Source organism: Rhinatrema bivittatum, chromosome 1 (genome assembly GCF_901001135.1).
Source record: "Rhinatrema bivittatum chromosome 1, aRhiBiv1.1, whole genome shotgun sequence".
Taxonomy (NCBI): Eukaryota; Metazoa; Chordata; class Amphibia; order Gymnophiona; family Rhinatrematidae; genus Rhinatrema; species Rhinatrema bivittatum.
In genome coordinates, this window is record NC_042615.1 from 149,809,533 (window position 1) to 149,829,789 (window position 20,257).

The 20,257-nt window shown below is 48.0% G+C and overlaps 1 protein-coding gene across 1 annotated transcript in view; it reads left to right on the forward strand.

Annotated features, from left to right (window-relative positions):
- The first annotated feature begins 11,347 nt into the window (after positions 1–11,347).
- GABRG1 (gamma-aminobutyric acid type A receptor gamma1 subunit) overlaps positions 11,348–20,257 on the forward strand; it is a 159,459-nt gene continuing 150,549 nt past the window's right edge. The window contains exon 1 of the mRNA XM_029588421.1: positions 11,348–11,580. Within this exon, the coding sequence (XP_029444281.1) occupies positions 11,480–11,580 (101 nt within the window). The 5' untranslated portion in view covers positions 11,348–11,479. The remainder of the gene's footprint in view (positions 11,581–20,257) is intronic.

Consider the following 20,257-nt stretch of genomic DNA (forward strand, 5'->3'; position numbering starts at 1 on the left):
TTAGCTGGATAGGTTGAATTTTTGTAAGGCATTTTTTTTCTTGATACTGTTTTTAAGACTTGATCCCAGTTTCAATAGTGACCTCCATCCCCACCCCCACCCCCCTGCCTGAGGGAAAGAGAGTCTGGGTGCATTACTTGCCCTGTGATCATTTGAAGTGGGGTGGCTTTTGCATCTGCCCAGATAAGAGAAGTTTTGAAAGAATAAGTTTTGAAAGTTTTTGGACTTTGCCATCCAAGGGCCCAGGAGTTTTGATTATCATTAGAGAGAATGAGACCTGGCCTCTTTTCCAGAAGCCCACTTTTAGTCAACCAGGAGCGTGTGGGTGTTAAGTTTGTCCCTACCCCATAGGGATTTTCTTGCTCAGAACAACAACAAAGCACTTTTATGCTTTTGAGAAGATTTCTAAACTTTATCTTTTAAATGGACTGTGCAATTATTTTTATTCCAGTAACTTTTATTTGAATAGCACCTACAGTGTTTTGCATGTTTTTCATCTTGAAGGAAGATACCATCTCTGAGAGCTAGCAGACAGTGAATATTAACTGTGGGAGAGTGAAGAGACTGAAAGTGAGTTCCCTGTTCCCCTGCACACCTTAGGTCCAGGAAGTTAAGTCTCCCCCCCATCTAGAGAATCCACACTTCAGGGATGAAAGGACTGGTGCTTGAGAACTGGGACTTAACCCTGGGACTGAGTGTGTCCCCTGCATAATTCGGCCTGAACACTGAAGTAGGGGGCTACATAAGCTTTACAGTGAGCCGAGACTCATGATCAGCTACCTGGTCTTTGCTGCTGCTTTTATTGGGTGGTTCAAGCTTTGTTGCTGAGGTGTTTTATGCTTGAGCACATAGATTATGGTGAATGACAGAACTAGGATTTTGAGTTTGCAGATGTCCAGGCCCCAAGGAATCAAACAGGCATCTATACTTTTAGAGGATTGTTACAATTCTTTCCACTCTCTGCAAAGGGCGTTATCCAAAGCATTATTTTTCCATAGGCATAGAAATTGAACAATTTCTTTCTGAATAAGATCCAAAATGTCCTTTCCAACTCTCTCTACCCATCTACTAATCTTTTATTTTTGTATCTTTGCCCCTTGTCCAAGAAGATTCTAAAAAAAAACTTTCTACCTCGTTACCTCATTCTCCTCTATAATCCTCACTAACCCTGTAATTTCATCCTTTACTCCATGTGTAGTCTTTACAAACATGCCCATTCTTGTGTTGCTAGCCAGATAACCTTTGATCCACGTTTAGATACTCAGTTATTAACTTACAAAACATTTAAGGTGAATTTTAAAAGCCCTGCACGTGCCAAAAGCAGGAGATACATGCACAACTTGGGCCATCTCGCAGCGAGCGGATTTTAAAAGCCATCCAAGTATGCACTTATCTCCCACAGATAAAAAATTTCAAAAAAGGGTGGGGCATGGCCATCGTCTGGGTGGGGCATGGGCGTTCCTGGATTTCACAATGAAATCAACGTGGAAGTACTTATGTGCACAAGGTCTCCTGCCACATAAATTTACTTTACTATAGATGGCGTGTAAGCAATAAAAAAATGCTTGACATGTCAGCAGGGTTTTAAGGGCTTTTAGGGTTGGGCTTAACGGGAGGGAAGGAAGGTCATTAAATTAGTGAGGGTTGGAAGTCCTATCCCTTACCTGGGCGAACTGAGAACGAACTAGGGAAACTGGCAGTGGCATGGACACGCGCTCGTTTTAAAATCCCCCCACTTACGCAGTGGAAGCAGCATTTGCGAGCACATACATGTGCCCACTTAAAATTGCGCTCATATGTGTGCACGCTCAGCCTAATTTATAACATGCACGCATATACACACACATGTTCTAAAATAGCCACATCCATGCTGTCCCCTCTCCTCCCTCCATCTCATACCCTCACACTCTCTCCCTTCTTCACCCCAGTTCCTCACTCCCCCCTCCTTTTTCTTCTTCACCCTGGCTCCTCACTTCATCCCAGTTCCCATTTTCCCCACCTTCCTTTGATTTCCCTTTCTCTTCCTTCCTCTGCTTTAACACAGTTCTCCTTCCACTTCTTCATTGTAGTTCACCTTTTCCCTCCCTTCTCTCGTTCACTTTATCTCTTCTTCCTGTCCCTTCTCTTCTTCAGCTAACTCCCCAACCCCTTCACCTTAGCTCTTCCCCATCCTCTGCTTCACTCCAGCTTCTCTCTCTTTCACCTGCTCCTTTCTTCCTTCCTTCTCCCTCCTTTTCCATTCCCTCTCATTCATTCCAGCTCCCTTTCACCCTCACTCCAAATCTCCTTGTCCTATCCTCCTCTCCACTCCAGATCCCATATTCTCCTCTTGCTTTCAGTCCCTTTCCCCCTCACTCTCACACCAGCTCCTCCTCTATTTCAGCCTAACTCTCCTCTCCCTCTCCTTTCCTTCCTCAATCCTCTACATCTTCTATTTTTCCCTCTTCTCTACTCCCTTCTTACTCTCTTCTCTCCCTGCATGATTCTCTTTCATTTTTATCCCAGTGCCTCTCCTCATCTATCTCTCTTATCTTTCCTTATATACTCTTTCTCCTTCTGTCTGATCTCTTCTCTTTTTAAATCCTCTCTTTGCCTTTCACCTCTTCCCAGCTCTGCTTTCTCCCTTTAGCACCAATTTCTCTCTCCTCACTTATGGTCCTCTCTCTGGCGGCCTACATCAGCTTCTCCTTTATTTCCTCTCTTCCCTCTTGCCTACATTCTATTTCCTATCTCCCTGTCATCTCCCTCCACTTTACCCATAGCTTTTCTTCTCCATATATGCCATCTTCTCTCTTTCTCCCGAGCTCCTTCTTTCCCCCTCCATATTCTATCTTCCTTTTTTTCACTGCTTTCCTAACTTTTGCCTCTAGCTTCTCTTCCCCCTCATTCTACTGCTACTTAATAGGGATGTGAATCGGAACCGGAATCGGTTCCGATTCACATCGTGAATTTTCCTTCGTGTGGTCCGATCGGGTTTTTTTTTTATCGGCTGCGCCTGAGCCGATTAAAAAAAACCCACCCCGACCCTTTAAAACTGCTCCCTTAGCTTCCCCCACCCTCCCGACCCCCCCCCCCCAAAACGTTTTAAAATTACTTGGTGGTCCAGTGGGGGTCCCGGGAGCAATCTTCCACTCTCGGGCCATCGGCTGCCACTAATAAAAATGGCGCCGATGGCCCTTTGCCCTTACCATGTGACAGGGTATCCGTGCCATTGGCTGGCCCCTGTCACATGGTAGGAGCACAGCCATCCATTACTCCCCCAAAACGGTTTCGGGGAGCCCCCGATTTCTGACGACTTTGAAAATATCGTACAATATTTTCAATCGTCAGAAATACGATTCACATCCCTACTACTTAACACTTCTATAGCACTACATGACGACTGCAGCACTGTACAAAAAAATGTATGAGACAGTTCCTTCTCACTAGAGCTCACAATTTAATCAAGACAAACATACAAGGCAAAACTGACTTAAAGAATTTCATTTATTAAGATAATGATTAAAAATTAAGGAGGCTGTAAGCAGGATAATCAAGGGTTAAGATTTAAAAGAGGCCTCAAAAAAGTGGGTTTTAGATGGGATTTAAATAAAGCAAGATAGGTAGCACGACATGTCAGTTCAGGAAGTCTATTCCTGAACTGACATGTCAATTCCCAACTGGCTGTGATGCAGCCAGATGGAAAACAGAGTTGGGAATTGGCAGTAGAGGAGAATGTCATAGATAGAGTGACTTGCCTGATGAGTGGAGTGCATAAGGACTGGTATAGCGATAAGAGAGGCGAGGTAGTGAAGAGCTGCAGAATGAAGGCACTTGGTAGGTTAGTAAGAGGCATTTGAACTGTATGGGGAACAGGCAGGGAGCCAATGTAGTGACTTGAGAAGTGGTGTTATATGGATGCAGTGACTTTGGTGAAAGATAAGTCATGCAGCAGAATTTTGGACAGACTGTATTGGAGAAAGATAGTTCACTGGGAGTCCTGTGAGCAGCAGGTGGCAATAATCTAAGTGAGAGATGATGAAAGAGTGGTTAAGGTTCTGATAATGTAATCAGAAAGGAAGTTTTGAATAGAGAGGTGCTTCATTTTTATCTGCCGGGTTGGGCTTCGGGTCGGGCAACCCATGGAAAACTTCATTTTCCAACGGGTCATTTTTTTTCCCGGCAATTTTCGCCAATAAAAACCGGAACCCCCCACCCCAACCCTTCAAATTTACTTAAATACAACCCCCTCCCACCATCCCAATCCCCCCCAAGACTTACTAAAAGCCCTGCTGGTCCAGTGGGGTCCCGGGAGCGATCTCTCCCTCTCAGGCCGTCGGCTGCCATTAAACAGCGCAGGTGGCCCTTTGCCCTTACCATGTGACAGGTGCTACTGGTGCCATTGGTCGGCCCCTGTCACAGGGAAGAAGCAATGGGTGGTCCGTGCCATTTTCTAAGATGGTGCCGGCCATCCATTGCTCCTCATTGAAATTGCCTAATTTGTAATAAATGAATGCAAATCCCTAGTTTTGAAATTTGGTGATATACCGGAGAAAGAAACAGCACATTTTTGCATTGTTTTGTATGTGTGTAGAGAAGGAGAGAGGACTCGAAGATGACTCTAAGGTTATGGACTGAGGAGACTGGGAGGATTACAGTGTCATCCACAGAAATAGAAAGAGAAGGAAGAGGGGAAATGGGCTTGGGGAGAAAGATAAGGAGCTCTGTTTTGGCCATGTTGAGTTTAAGGTGGCAGTGGGGCATCCAGGAAGCAATGTCAGACAAGCAGGCTGAGATCTGGGCCTGAATTCCTGATGAAATTTCTGGTGTAAAGAGGTAAGTCATGAGGGGAAATCAAAGCACCAATGAAATTTGCATACCAAGAGAAGAGGGCCAAGAACAGAAGCTTGAGGCTCAGCAATTGAGAGTGGGATGGCAGTAGAAGAGGATCCAACAGAGGAAATGTTTTATCTGTGGACCCTTGAGCTGAGGTGAGATTGGCTCTTCCTGCAGGGAGGAGCCCTGTAGGTTCTCACCACCAGCAGATGGACCCAGGTGAAGCAGGGACATATGTAGAGCTTCACCTATAGAGCCCTCATTCCCCTTGGGTTGAGCCTTTGGGTGCTGGGGCCCACAGGACTTAGCGAAGGTCTCTGGGGATGGCTAGAGTCATGGTCCAGGAGCAGGCTATAGTCAAAGCAGGCAGCGGTCAAGCGTAGCGAATGTCCAGGCAAGGGCTGAAGCAGGCAGCACTCAGGTATAGCGAGAGTCCAGGCAAGGGTTGAGGTAAGCAGCAGTCAGGTGTAGCGAGAGTCCAGGCAAGGGTCAAAACCAGGTATCTATCTGAGGGAGAAGAAGAGGGACGGATAGGGCTGAGGCAAATAGGGCAGGCAGGGCAGGAGCAGGCTGGGCAGATAAAAGCTGGAACAGAGTCAACAGATGAAGTCAGGAAGCAACATGCACTACAGGATGCAGCTGTATCTGTTGCTGAGGCAGGATGTATCAGGGAAGCTGTCCTTAAATAGGGCAAAGACAGTGATATCATCAACAGAGGCCATGGGACTTTTCCTGCTGTGGTCTCTTTAAGAGGGCTGGAGTCAGGGCGTGTGCACCTAAGGAGTGTCGGGGAGGTAGTGGCTGGTGGCGTCCTGCTGCATGGCAGTTGGTGGTCTTCTGTCCCAAGAAGAGTGAGTAGCATCCTACTGCACCGAGGATGACAGTGGCCGGCTGGAGCATGCTGGCTGTGGAGGTGAGAGCAACAGCTCGCAGGTGCAGCCCGCAAGCCATCAAACGCAAAAAGAAACTAGAAAAGTACAATAAGTGAGGTAAGAAAAGAACCAAGACAGGAGAGAGTCCTGAAGTCCAAGTGAGGACAGAGTATCTAGGAATAGGTGGTGATCAATAATGTCAAAAGCAGCAAATAGGTCAAGGAGAATAAAGTCTGAGTTTTGGTTTTAGCCTTAAATAGATCATTGGTGACTTTGGCAAGGACTGTTTCTGTGGCGTGTAGAAGAAGAAAACCATACTGGAGTGGATCAAGAATTGCTTGAAATGAAAGAAAGTCAAGATAGTAGGGGTGTGCATTCGTTTTGAACTTAAATGTAAAACGCTACTTTTTTTTTTTTTTTTTAACTTAAAAAAGTGATGAGGCGTAAACGATCGGATTTCCAACGTATTCAACATAGCTATGTTGAATACGTTGGAAATCGCGATTGTTGATCCAAAATAAAAATTTAAACCCCTCACCTTCCTTAATCCCCCCCCAAAGACTTACCACAACTCCCTGGTGATCCAGCGAGGAGTCAGAACGCCATTTCTGAACTCCTTTGCGAGGAGCACGTGACGTCTGCGCCATGTCGGAGTGACGTGGCGTCACGTGATTCCCCGCGGGTTCCCTCCGGCACCCTCGTTCGGCCCAAAAGGAACTTTTGGCCAGCTTGGGGGTGTCAGGAGGCCCCCCCAAGCTGGCCAAAAGTTCCTTTTGGGCCGAACGAGGGTGCCGGAGGGAACCCGCGGGGAATCACGTGACATCGCGTCACTCCGACGTGGCGCCGACGTCACGTGATTCCCCGCGGGGAATCACTCATAACAGTAGGTAGCCCTACTTCATGTAAGCATCTCTTATTTAATTCAACTATGCAAATTTGACTCACAATGGATACCCCAAACTGCACCAACATTATCAATCTGCCCAACCACACAATCAGCCAGGTTGAGGAAGGTGTCCTTTCATGGGGGCTTTCCTTCTGCCCCACCAAATCCACACATGTTACAATTCTGTGCTGATCTGACACCCCCAAGCCTCCTGACACCCCCAAGCTGGCCAAAAGTTCCTTTTGGGCCGAACGAGGATCCCGGAAGCGACCCCGCGGGGAATCACGTGACGCCGCCATCACGAGCTCCTTGCAAAGTTGGTCAGAAATGGCGTCCTGACCCCGCTGGACCACCAGGGAGTTTTGGTAAATCTTTGGGGGGGGGGGGGGATTAAGGAGGGTGAGGGGTTTAAATTTTTTATTTGCACATATGGACATAGACTCAACTTATGGAATTCTCCATATGTCCATATTGACCGCAAATGGGACCCCCTTTCGACTTATGGACATATGAACTTAAACTTTTGCTCTGCACATCCCTACAAGATAGTGATGGTGAACATCAACTCAAGCAACTAAGAACTCCCGTCAGGGTAATCAACAACCTTTGACAACTCAATAATGTTCTCTCTTTTTTAATTTGGCAGGTTTTATTTACCTTGGTCATTCTTTTGTTATCTCAGTGTTAATCTCTCTTTTGCCTTCTCTTCATTCCAAGTTGCATTTTATCCCTGTTTTATTGTAACTGCTACCTTATTCTTCTATCACATGTTAATGTTTTTAAGTTATTAAGTATTTATTCTGTTGTCACACCTTGTTATTTGTAAACCGGCATGATGCGACTCCCATCGCGAATGCCGGTATATAAGAAATTTAAATAAATAAATAAATAAATAAACAAACATGTTCAAGTAGTTTGGAAGCAAAAGGGAGGTGGGAGATGGGACAATAGTTGGCAGGACAGATAGGATCCAGTGTTGAGTTTTGAAGAGTGATGTGATCATGTTTGAAGGCAGCAGGAACAGTAGTAGTGGAAACTGATAGATTGAGGATGTGACCAATGGAAGGGATCATTGTACTGAAGATACAGTTGAGGAACTGGATGGAAATGGGGTCAGAGAACAAATAGTGAGTTTGGAGGAGAGAAGATGGGCAGTTTCCTTTACTGTGACTTCAAGAGAAGGAGAAGAGTGTCAGAGGGCAGGGGAAGTGTAGAGGAAAGAAGTGGGGAAGAGGGAGGTAGAGGTGACCTGGTTCAGAACTGGGCAGAGACTGAAGGGGGGAGGGAAACAAAGGAAGGTTTGAGGAGGGAACTGAGTGTGGTTAAGTGATAGCAAGTGTTGGATGCAAGAGAGTTTGTCAGATGGACATAGTAGTCTTGCTTGGAAAGTGAAATAACAGAGTGAAAGGAGGTCATTATGAATTTGAAATGCATTAATTCTGTAAGTGCATAGGATTTTAGTCAGAGATGTTCTGCAGAATGATCACAGGAACATACTGTAGGAATGAAATTCTAGTGGTAAGCCAAGGCTGGGGTTTGATATAGGATGGGTAAGAGGAGGGACAAGTGTCTAAAGCAGAGGAGAGTATAGTGTACTAAGAAGAAACTGTTTTGTCAACTGAATCAGACAATTTAGTGGAGGAAAGGAGAGATGAAACAGTAGTGGAGAGGATATAATGGTTGACAGCCTGGAGATTCCTGTAGGTGTTGGTGGTGACAGCTTGGATGAAGCTGTAGGGGAGGATAGCTTATTGTGAAAGTTATGAATGATGGTCTGAGAGAGGAAGAGTCAAGGTAGAGAAGTCTGAAAGAGAGTATTTGAAGGAAAAGACTAGGTCAAGGCAATAGCCATGCTTGTGAGAAGAGGCAGTAGAGCTGAAGATCAAATGAGGGAAGTGAAAGGGAAGAATAAGGGAAGGGGAACATAAGTCAAGGAAGAAGGAAAGCTAGGAATTAAAGTGGGTGAGAAAGGATGAGGGGATTTATCAGGGGGTTGATAAATGACAGCTTCCCAGAGAAGTAATGGAGTGAATAGTCAGATGAAGTGGATCTCAAAGGAAGAAAAAGAGTGGGAATGAAGTGGAAGAAGGGGTTGAAACCTACAGGAGGGGGAAAGCAGCAGTCCAATACCACCATCATAGCTTACTGTACAAGATGTGTGGGAGGAAAGATAACCTACATGACAGAGCAGCAACTGAAACAGACACCTCAGGGGAAAGCCAGACGCCAGTAAAGGCAAGGAGATGAAAAGCATGAGACATAAAGAGTAGGGATGTGAATCGTTTTTTGACAATTTAAAATATCGTCCGATATATTTTAAATCGTCAAAAATCGTTAGAGGCGATATTTAATAGGAATTCCCCCGATTTATTGTCAAAAATCGTAAATCGGGGAAGGGGGAGGGCGGGAAAAACCGGCACACTAAAACATCCCTAAAACCCACCCCGACCCTTTAAAATAAATCCCCCCCACCCTCCAGAACCCCCCCCCCCCCAAAATGTCTTAAATTACCTGGGGTCCAGTGGGGGGGGTCCCGTTGTGATCTTCCACTCTCGGGCCACGGGTGCGTTGATGGAAATGGCGCCGGCGCTACCTTTGCCCTGTCATATGACAGGGCAAAGGTAGCGCCGGCGCCATTTTGGTTCCTGTCCCCCGACGTCACGAGCGTAGGAGATCGCTCCCGGACCCCCGCTGGACCCCCAGGAACTTTTGGCCAGCTTGGGGGGGTCCTCCTGACCCCCACAGGACTTGCCAAAAGTCCAGCGGGGGTCTGGGAACGACCTCCTGCACTCGAATCGTGTTGCCGTACGGTTCTGGAGGGTGGGGGATTTATTTTAAAGGGTCGGGGTGGGTTTTAGGGATGTTTTAGTGTGCCGGTTTTCCCGCCCTCCCCCGATTTACACGATATTTAAAAAAACAAAACTGTGACGATCCGATTCCTTCCCCCCCCCCCCCAGCCGAAATCGATTGTTAAGACGATCGATCACACGATTCACATCTCTAATAAAGAGGTCATGAATATAGGCAAGCTTGCTGGAAATAGAGTGGGCATTCCACAGGAAGCAGGAGAAAGGAAGAGAAGAGGGAGTGAAAAGGGGAAATGTGATAAGTCTGGAGGGGTAAAAATTTGATATTCATTGATGGGGTGATAGTTGCCATGGAGGGTCAGGATTGGACTTGAAATCTCCAACTGAGAATAGGAGGAGGAGATTACGTAGAAGAGGTGTAAAAATGTGACAACAACAAAAACGATGAGATGCTGTCAGCCAACAGTGCAGGTAAGATCAAGAATGTAAGGAATGAGGTGGTGGATTTGGTGTTAGTAGTGGTTTATAGCAGGGAATAAGATTGGGGAAGATCAGAATCAGTGTGATGTTTGACCTATTTCCTCTCTTTAACTTGTGCGTGACCGGGTATTTAACCTGGTCCTCCTTAAATCCTACAAGGAAAGAGAGCTGTATGGGTGGGATCCTGCTGGGAGGGGAATAAGATTGTGAGCTCAACTGGGATCAGGAGGCCCCAGTGACTTCAGAAGCAGAAGCTCCTGACCCTCTCTGAGAAGTTGTGTGACGTTGTGTTGTGAGTACTTTGCAAGGGTAGGCAGTCTAGGGTTATGTTGTTTTGCTGGTTTTAGTAATAAAAGTTGAAATTGCATTAGAAAAGGCTGGAGTCAGTGTGGTTTTTTGCTACAGCCCACAAGATTTGCTCAGTCACCTCTCAATTAGGAAGAAAAAAATATAGTGGAGCCATAGGCAATAAAGTGAAGTCTAAAACCTCCCTAGTACCTGGCTAACTGCTTGACAAATGTAAACTTGGAATAGCTCAGGCCAGCGACAGGATAGGCTGCAACCTCCCCAAAACCTGGATGACTGCTCAGGCCCCATAAGGTGGGAGCAGCTCAGGACCAGAGAGGGTTGTAGTGACTTTTAGAGTCGACCACTGAGGCAATTGGAGAAATATGCAAATGGTCTGCAGCCTCCTCAATACCTCTCATCTCCTTCACTTCTCTCCCTTTACCTCACTTGTCCTTCCCTCTTCACCTTCCATCCCTTTCCCCTCCTCATGCTTCCCTATCCCCTTCGCGCCCTCACCTCTCCTCTTCCCAGCTCTTTTCATCCTTCATCCCACCCCCTTGCTCACATATTTTGCCCTTACCAATAATTCCCTTCTATTAGCCTTATTTCCTCCACAGGTTCTCTCCCCTGCCTCTCCCTCTTTTCCTTATTTTGGTCCTATCCCATCATGCGCCTTCAATGGTGCTGATTATGAAAGACTTGCTGGTTTGTTGTGGGGAGCTAGAGCAGTGCTTCACAACCCAGTCCTGGGGGGCACCCTTAGTCAGTTTGGTTTTCAGGATATCCACAATGAATACGCATAAAACAGATTTGCATATATGACTGACTGGCTAGGTGTGCCCCGAGGATGGGTTTGAGAAACACTGAGCTAGAGCAAGCTCTGTGCCAGGTGAACGGCGGGAATACCGCACCAGCTTTCTATCCCCACAGCGCACTGCCAGGTTCCCCGCGGGGACCCCCTTCAGTGTGGCAGGGCAGAGGCGCGAAAAAAACCTGACCTTCCTCGCCTTACCAGAAAGGAAGGACAGGACTGCAATCAATAAAACGGTGGTTGTTTTTTCTTCTACCTTTTCAGCAGATGTCTCTCTCTCTCTCTCTCTCCCTCCCTCTCCCCCCACTTTCCTATTACATCGAGTCCCTCCTACTGGGACTGATTGGCGCCACACTTTTTAAGGCAATTCATGCAACAACCTGCTGAGCTCATTGGCTGCACGCAGAGGCCCGTCTGCCTACTTCTAGCTCTCCTTTTTGCCCCCTCACACACGCTGACGAGCGTTAAGATCGAAGACCAACTTCTTTTATACGGAAAAGGAGGAATAGGGAGAATAAACATGGATTCTCGGCAACGAACATGCTCCTCTGTGAATCTGTGCAGTCGCTACTGTGGGGTGAGATGCTTGCTCCTGCTCCTGACTGTGGGCTTGAGAGGCTGGTGAGTACGAGACACTGGACACAATGATGGCAGCGCTGCCGAAGTCGTTCTCTCTCTCTCGTTGCCTGCCTTTAGACTGTCCAGTGTTAACCCTCTGAACGCTATCTTAATATAACTTATTTCCTTTTTGGATCTAGTGAAATACTCTTCGTTCTCTTGTTTCTCCTCTTCTTCCTCCACCTCCGCCTTTTTCGTTTAATTGCCTGTTGAGTCTCAACTTTGGTTTGCCTCAGTGAACCTGTCTGTCGGATGCTCTTTTCATGATTTAAAAAACAACATTTATATGCGCAAATAGAAACCCAGATTATTTATTTTCTAGTCTTAGCTTGTAACACCCTGTTGCAAAACGAGTATATCTCTGATAATTGGCAATAGTTGTTAAAGTTAATATGCTGTTGGCATTAGGCTACTGTAAAACTAGGAAAATAAGAAAAAATCAAAATAGAACGAGCAAGATTATTTTCATCCAACCTCTCTTGACCAGCGTCATAGGTACCTGTATTCCAATATTTTTATCTTGCATCTGAACTTATGGTTTCTGTCCTAAACGTAATCACAGTGATACAGCCTCTGTCTGTGTGAATCGTTATATTTAATTTTCTTTGGTTTATTCTAAACTGCTCCCTTGCTGATCAACATATAAATGTATATTTTCAGTTGACAGTGGGTTTAGCAGTCTGCGGCAGCGTTCTCATTTCAGAGGTTTTAAAATAGAAAAGAAAATGTTTCCTTTATTTCCTAGTCTGCTATTATTGTGATTTTAAAATCAAAAGTAACACCAGGGCACAAAGGATCTGATTCATACTATTTGCAGCACATCACGCTGCTAATTGCAGGAAACATTTGAAGCAGTCCCAAAACTATCTGTCCCGAAGTGTTTCTTAACTCTGGCACCCCGTAGCTCACGGACGACCACCCCTCCCACCCTTGACCACGCGACAACAGAGTAGGTAAACCAGGATAACTTTTATTAAGTGGAAGAAACGGCCACAGCCAAAATTTAACATTATAACCTTATTACTTTATATTGCAGCAGCTTAAACAATTGGCATTAGCTAAATGCCACGCCCTCACCGGTACCTTCCTTGTTCTTCTCACCCCAATGCTTTTTTGGAGACGGCAGCCCTCCATCCTTCCGCTCCGTGAAGGTGGTATACCATTGGCACCCCGCTCCGTGAATGCCAATCCCGCCTTCCGCTCCGTGAAGGGGAACACCCGCCACTGGCATCCCGCTCCGTGAACGCCTCCGTGGCTACTGCCGCTCCGTGCAGTATTCTGCCGCCTCCTCCCACCCCTGGCCTTGCGGGCCGCGATTATTGCTTATGCCAGGCCTTCATTGGGCCACCCCCAGACCGGCCATTATCTCGGTCTCCGCCATGCTTAGTTATATCCATGCCCCCGCTTTCCCCCTATGCAAAGTCCTTGGTGCTGTGCTCCTCCCCTTCCCCCTCCCCCAACACCAAAAACTTCCCCTCTATGCAGCGATACATCCCCTTATGCTCCGGTGAGGGCACCCGCTGTTCCTTTTGTTATGGCTGTGACGACTTATCCCCCCAATCCCAGTATCCCCTTGCGCTGTGGGGTGGTGGGAGGGTTGCTCTCGCTTCCAGGCTGCAAATGTGCTCCCCCCACCCCGCCCTACCTCTAAGTACCTGAGCTCAGAGACGCCGCCTTCCTTGTCTCATTGGCTCATGCTCAGGTTTGAACTGGCCCCTAATCCCATTGTCCGCCCCTCTCCACACCTAGGCTGTGCCCCCCTCCCCCCTCCCTCTTGCCTGCCGCATGTCTGCCCAGTTATACGGCCCATGCCTCGAGAGGCAGGGCCTCCTTAACTCTGGCACGCCGTAGCTCACGGACGACCGCCCCTCCCACCCTTGACCACGCGACAACAGAGTAGGTAAACCAGGATAACTTTTATTAAGTGGAAGAAACGGCCACAGCCAAAATTTAACATTATAACCTTATTACTTTATCTTGCAGCAGCTTAAACAATTGGCATTAGCTAAATGCCACGCCCTCACCGGTACCTTCCTTGTTCTTCCCACCCCAATGCTTTTTTGGAGACGGCAGCCCTCCATCCTTCCGCTCCGTGAAGGTGGTATACCATTGGCACCCCGCTCCGTGAATGCCAATCCCGCCTTCCACTCCGTGAAGGGGAACACCCGCCACTGGCATCCCGCTCCGTGAACGCCTCCGTGGCTACTGCCGCTCCGTGCAGTATTCTGCCGCCTCCTCCCACCCCTGGCCTTGCGGGCCGCGGTTATTGCTTATGCCAGGCCTTCATTGGGCCACCCCCAGACCGGCCATTATCTCGGTCTTTGCCATGCTTAGTTATATCCATGCCCCCGCTTTCCCTCTATGCAAAGTCCTTGGTGCTGTGCTCCTCCCCTTCCCCCTCCCCCAACACCAAAAACTTCCCCTCTATGCAGCGATACATCCCCTTATGCTCCGGTGAGGGCACCCGCCAAAGTAGGAAACAGTAAAACCTTATTTGTTTTCTACCCCCACTAATTAACTAAAGCTGCTGTGGCCATTTGCAGGGCGAGGATGAAGATATCTACCCCAACGTCTGATAAGTGAACCCCATCCGGCCTATACATGCCTGAACATGAGAGCGAAATATCATCATGCTTGATGACATATCCCCCTATAGCTCTCAACCACGTGCCCACTTCTTTATTTAATTTGCGCCTGCTTTTTTCGATGGATTTGTGCGACCTCGCGTCCCTCCATACCAATCGGGGGATAATGTGGGACCATACCAATACCACGGCTGGCCATATAGCCTTAATTGCAGTCAAGTCCTTCTTGATCGTGATTATTAAGTCAATGTTTTTGACTGCGACCAAATAGTTACCGCCCAAATGACAGACGATAATATCAGGCTGTGGTAGTTGCCTGGCGTATTGGAGGATGCAAGGCATTAGTTGGACCCACCTCATCCCTCGTTTGCCGAGCCAGAATAAGCTGGCCTTGCTACGCGGTATGCCCATGTGCTCGCTGGAGGTCTTTTTCTTGGTTCTAATGTGCGCCCAATAAATGTACGAGTGCCCCATGATCCATATCACTTTCGCGCTCCCCGCTGACGAGTCTATGATGGACAAAATAAAACGGTTATGTGTAACAGGACGGTAAATATATGCTTTTTATGTTTCCCAGTGAAACTGTTCATTGGGCTGTCTGGTTATTGGGTCGTATGTATGTTTTGAATTTACCGGATTTCCACCGCCCTAGCGCCTTAATTTGATCTTCGCTTAAACCGCTGCTGCTGGCAAAGGATGCTGCGCCTATTCGGAATGAATGTGTGTGATAAGCTCCCGCGTCTTCCCCTATCTTTTCCAAGCCTTTGCGTAGTATACTGATAAACTGGTAACGCGATAGCACGTTGCCATCTTTGTGTTTTAGAAAGGGCCCTCCCCCCAGCGGGCGTACTTTGAGGTATTCTGTCGTAGCCCTTACGGGGCATATCTCCCCCGTATAAGCCGGGTATAATGTAATCCAGCGACCTATTGCCCGTTGATCAGTTTTTGCTCGCCTGAGAAAGATCTGTACTGTCTCCTTAACCAGCCTTATGTTTTCTATCAGGAGACCCCCATCCGATGCCCTGGTGGTCACCTTTGCCCTCGGGATAAGCTCGCTGTTTCTAAATGCCCAAAGAACATTAGTGAAAAAGCCACGGTCCATAGCTTTACCTCATAATTGTCCCAAACTAGGCTGGGGAGCTCCTTTACCAGTGCTTGTAGCAGCATTGGTGTGATAGGCTTTCTGGCGTCCCTTCTAACTGGTTCTTGTCTCCGCCAACCCTCTAATATCTTTTTTTTATGAGAAAGGAGTTGCTAATTGTGCCTATACCCCATAGTTTGGAGACGAAAACAATAGCAGCTACATGTTGCCCTGCCTGTGCTCTTGATACCCCCGAGTTCTTGAGGTAGAGCAAGAACTCTGTTACATTTCTCTCTGTCATTACATTTCTCTCTGTCATTGTCCCCTGAACTTGCGTGTTATTTGATTGGCAAAATTTTTGGAACAAGCTCCAGCCGCGTGCATATGCTCTCCCCGTACTCTCTGCCAGAGCCGATCTCAATATGGAGGCGATTCCGGGCACCCTAATTCCCAAATCCGAGGAGGGACGCGATAAGGTTGATGCTCTGCTTCTGGGGCCAGGAATCTGAAACGAGACCACTGACAACGAGACAATGCATCAGCGATGCCGTTAGCTTCCCCCGGAACGTACTTAGCCTTAAAGACCAGGTTAATGCGCAGGCAGAGCAGTACTAAATCCCGCAATAGCCTAATGACCCTAGGGGAGTGAGCGGTGAGAGAATTTATCGCCTGTACAACCGCCATGTTGTCTGACCAAAAAACCACTCTTCTGTTGTGGAAACATGCTTTCCACATGTGTATTGCTGCAACAATGGGGAACAATTCGAGAAAAGTGATGTCTCTGAGTAAACCCATGGCTTCCCACTGTACTTGCCATCGTTCCGCGCACCATTTCCCAGCCAGATAGGCCCCAAATCCAGCGCTCCCCGCTGCGTCGGTGTAGAGCTGCAGCTCCCTTTTGGTCATGATTGGGTCCCTCCAAACTGTCCGCCCATTATATTCCCCTAGGAATGTCTTCCATACTGTGAGGTCCTCCCTGAGCTCCTTGGTGATTCTAATGAAATGATGGCTCCTGCGAATACCTGCTGTGGCTTGGGACAATCTTCTAATGAAGGGGCGACCCATGGGCATGATCTTGCAAGCGAAATTGAGGTGACCAATGAGTGACTGCATTTGTTTTAGCGTGATTTTGCGTGATTGTTCGGTAGTAGATATGTTGGCGCGTAACGCTTCTACTTTTGCGGGCGGTAGGCGTGTGACCATTTGCAGAGTATCAATTTCGATACAGAGAAATGACAATTTTTGTGACTGTCCTTCTGATTTGTGCTTAGCTAGCGGAATACCTAATTCGTCAGCTTTCCGGGTGAATGCTTCGAGGGCTTGCGCACAGGCCTGTGTGTCCCTATGGCCGGTAAACAGAAAATCATCCAAATAGTGTATGATTTTCCCTTTCCCGATGTCCTGCTCTACAGCCCATTGCACAAATGTGCTAAACCTCTCCAAGTAGGCGCAAGATATAGAGCAGCCCATCGGGAGGCATTTATCGAAGTAATATTTACCTCGGAATTGAAACCCCAACAGATGGAAGCAGCTTGGATGTATTGGAAGCAAGCGGAAGGCTGATTCAATGTCGGCTTTTGCCAACCATGCCCCTTGCCCCCAATGCCTCACCATGTCTAATGCCTGGTCGAATGAGGCATAGGCGACCGAGCATGCTTCGGGGTCCAAGTAATCATTCATTGACCCACCCTCTGGGAAGGATAAATGGTGAATCATTCGGAATTCCCCTGGCTCTTTTGGGAACCACCCCAAGAGGGGAAATCCTAAAATGAGGTAGAGGTTTGTCATTGAATGGGCCTTCCACCCTACCCATGTCGCTTTCTTTTTTTATCTTTAGTGCAATGACCTCTTCATTATTCCTCGCAGATAACAGATTCTTAGCCTCTGTGGCGGTTTCTGGCCCCATGAAAGGTATGTGAAAACCTTGGGAAAACCCTTCGTATAGCCATCTGGCCTCCTTGGGCTGATAACCCTTTAAACAGACCTGCAAGCTATGTATCTTAATGGGGGTAGGTGCTCTAATGAATTTATTGTTGCTCTGTGTGGGGGATGGTTCCTCCCCTTGAGCATTTTGTTTGAGGGTGGCCTGCACCGCATCCCATGCAGGCGTGTCTGAATTTGCAGGCAGCAGCGAATCTGCAAAAACCAGAGTTGAACAGCCTACAGATGGGAGTCCCCCCGCCCCTAAATCTAGTGGCTTGCCCCCACCTTTGCCCTTGACGAAAGGGCTGACCTTGCCGAAATGGAAATCTTCCCGTAAAAGTATGTTGGCGAGGAGTTAACCATGTACTCGGCTGGTATGCATTGCCAGTGAAGCCAGGGACAACCTCCTGCACCGGTCGGTACGGTGTGATTTTTGAGAGCCAGAGGTCAATATCCTTGCGATCCCATTCTAAACCTGGGTTCACAGCCATATTCCTTCTGAACTGCTCATCATACTCCAACCAAGCCGTACCGCCATGCGTGCGATAAGCACCACAAATGACGTCCTGGTAAGCAATTAAGGAGCAACATTTTTCAGGAAATTTTTGACCTATGATGGATGACAGAATTCTGAATCCTGCTGACCAATTAGCTAGCGTCTTAGCGATGAAGGGTTTCTCCCTAGCTGAGAGTTTGCACGCTTCGTGGCATTTGGGATCGGAACCCTCCCCTTCTTTCCTGAGCAGCTCGAATATATCTACATATTCGCTGCGCCATATTTTCTCTTTTAACGCCTCTGACACATGCGCGGTTAGTGAGCCCACTGTACATGTGTATTGTGCAGCGTTATTGCCATTCGTGGCTGAGCTACCAGTGGTATTGTGCCCATTGGTCCCCAGCTGACCCACCGTTGTTCCAACCGCTGTAGCTGTGGCTGGGGTTGGTGTTCCAACAGCTGTAGCTGTGGCTGGGGTTGGTGTCACAAGTAAAATATCCCCCATGGGTCGTCCTGACTGCCCTGTTTCCTGTGTTGGGCTAGTGTTAGCATTACCCTGCCCATGCCAGTTATCGAAAATAGCTTTCATAGCAGCGAAAATGTCAGTAGGAGCGCTTTGTGGCCCCAGCCACACTTCGCTGCCATTCCTTGGTGGTGGGTAACTGGGCTGTGTTGGGGGTACCTGCGCATTACCCTGGCCCCGGTTTAAATCAGGGTACTCACAGTTCTGTCCTTCTTGCGGTTGCCCGTGTTGTCCATGAGCTGTCTGTTGACGTGCTGGTGGCTGGGTGTTGCCAGCTGAACTGTTGGAGCTGCCCGCTGCACCGTGCTGTGGACCGATGGGCACTGAGCCAGGGGATGGGCTAGTGGTATGCGTTAAGGCATCCAGCATTGCCTTCACCCTGTCCGTGCCATGGATAGCAGCCGCTGACAAGGTTTGGTCCATGAGCTGACGCAGCTGTCGTTCGGTAACATTGCCAAAGTTCTCTCGTGGCGGTGCTGCAGGGGTCGGTGCTGCAGGGGTCGGTGCTGCAGGGGTCATGCCCCGTGGAGGGGGCTGCTCTGGTACATAGCAGCCCAAATGGCTGATGCTACGCGGTTGTCGTGTGCTTGCGGATTTCCTCTTCTTATTCCTCTGTGTCTTGGTCTTACGTTTTTCGACTTCTGGCGTTGCCGAGAAGTTTTCCTGCAATTTGCTTGGCTTCCAACGTGCTCGCTTGGCTGGAGCCTGAGCCTGGTCCGGCATAAGTGCGGACGGGGCAGAAGCCATAGCAAACTGAGTGGTAGCCATGCTGTGTAGACATAAATGGTTAGATCCCGCACAGTTTTGGGGGGGGGGCATATGAATAGGTAGCCAAACGTGGGTGTGCGCACACCTGCTAAGGGGGGTGGGTGGGGGAGGGGGCAGCCGGGGTACGGGGGGGGCGGTGGGTGGGGTGCAAGGAGCCGGGGGGGGGGGGGCGCACGTTTGGGCCCGGCAAATTTGGGGGGGCTGGACGGGAATAGGATGGGGGTGGGGGCAGCTGAGGAAGGTGGGGGGGGGGTGAGGGGCGGCCAGACTCCGTGGGGAGGCGGGAGTGCCAGTGCATGGGGGGGGGGGCCTGGGGAGTAAAAGAAAAGTAATAGTAAAAGAAAATCCTGAAAGTCCATGTGCTGACCTCCCAAAATGGCCGCTGCCATGTGCTGACCTCCAAAATGGCCGCTGCCATGTGCTGACCTCTGCTGGCAAGCCCTTCCAATAAGAACCACAATACCATGCTAAGATGTAAGCCGACCTTTCATTAATATTTTAATTTACTTTGTATAGAGCTGCATAGCGCAGCCTAAATCATATCTATCAAGCTGAGGGTCCTGTACCCCTTATAATTCAGTATAAACGTGCACATGGGACAGCTGTCCCTTTAAATGGTAACCGAATACTAAATATCACCTTTAGGATTAATATAAAAAACATCCTGTTAACCTGGCTGAGCACTCAAATGCCGTACCGCTGTCCCATAGACATATCATCAGAATTCCCAACTACGGGATGCTGGCTACTTTTTAATTGTCAGATTACTTAGGTATAACAAAGCACATCCACAGGTTGTTGAGGTAGCATGGTAGACATGAAGCCTGCCCACTTCCTAGCAATTTAGAGAGCGAGGGGTAAAGCAATACATAGAAAACGTCAATTTTAAAGTAAAGCAAGCCTACAAGATCAGTGCTCTAACCACTGAGCTACCAAGCCTGCTACTGCCAGCCATGTGCTCTAACCACCTATGCATTCACCATGTGCAGACCCCTTCAATGGCGTTTCTTAAGAGGCTACAAGTGAAAGATAACCAGCCCTGCACTCGCTGCCCTTTCAATAAATACAGCAACATGCAGAGCAAGCATTGTGCTGAAAGCCAGCCATGAGTTCATAAAATATATATATAATAACAGGTAAAGTGTGGCCATGTGCCCATGGCGTTTCACTAAATATATATTAGTTAAAATATATATAACCAGCCATGTGCTAAGGCATTTCCTTAAATAAAATAACATTCCAGGCAGAAGCAGCCATGCATTCAAAGCCTTTTCATTAAATAAAGTACTGGTAATGCAGAGCCA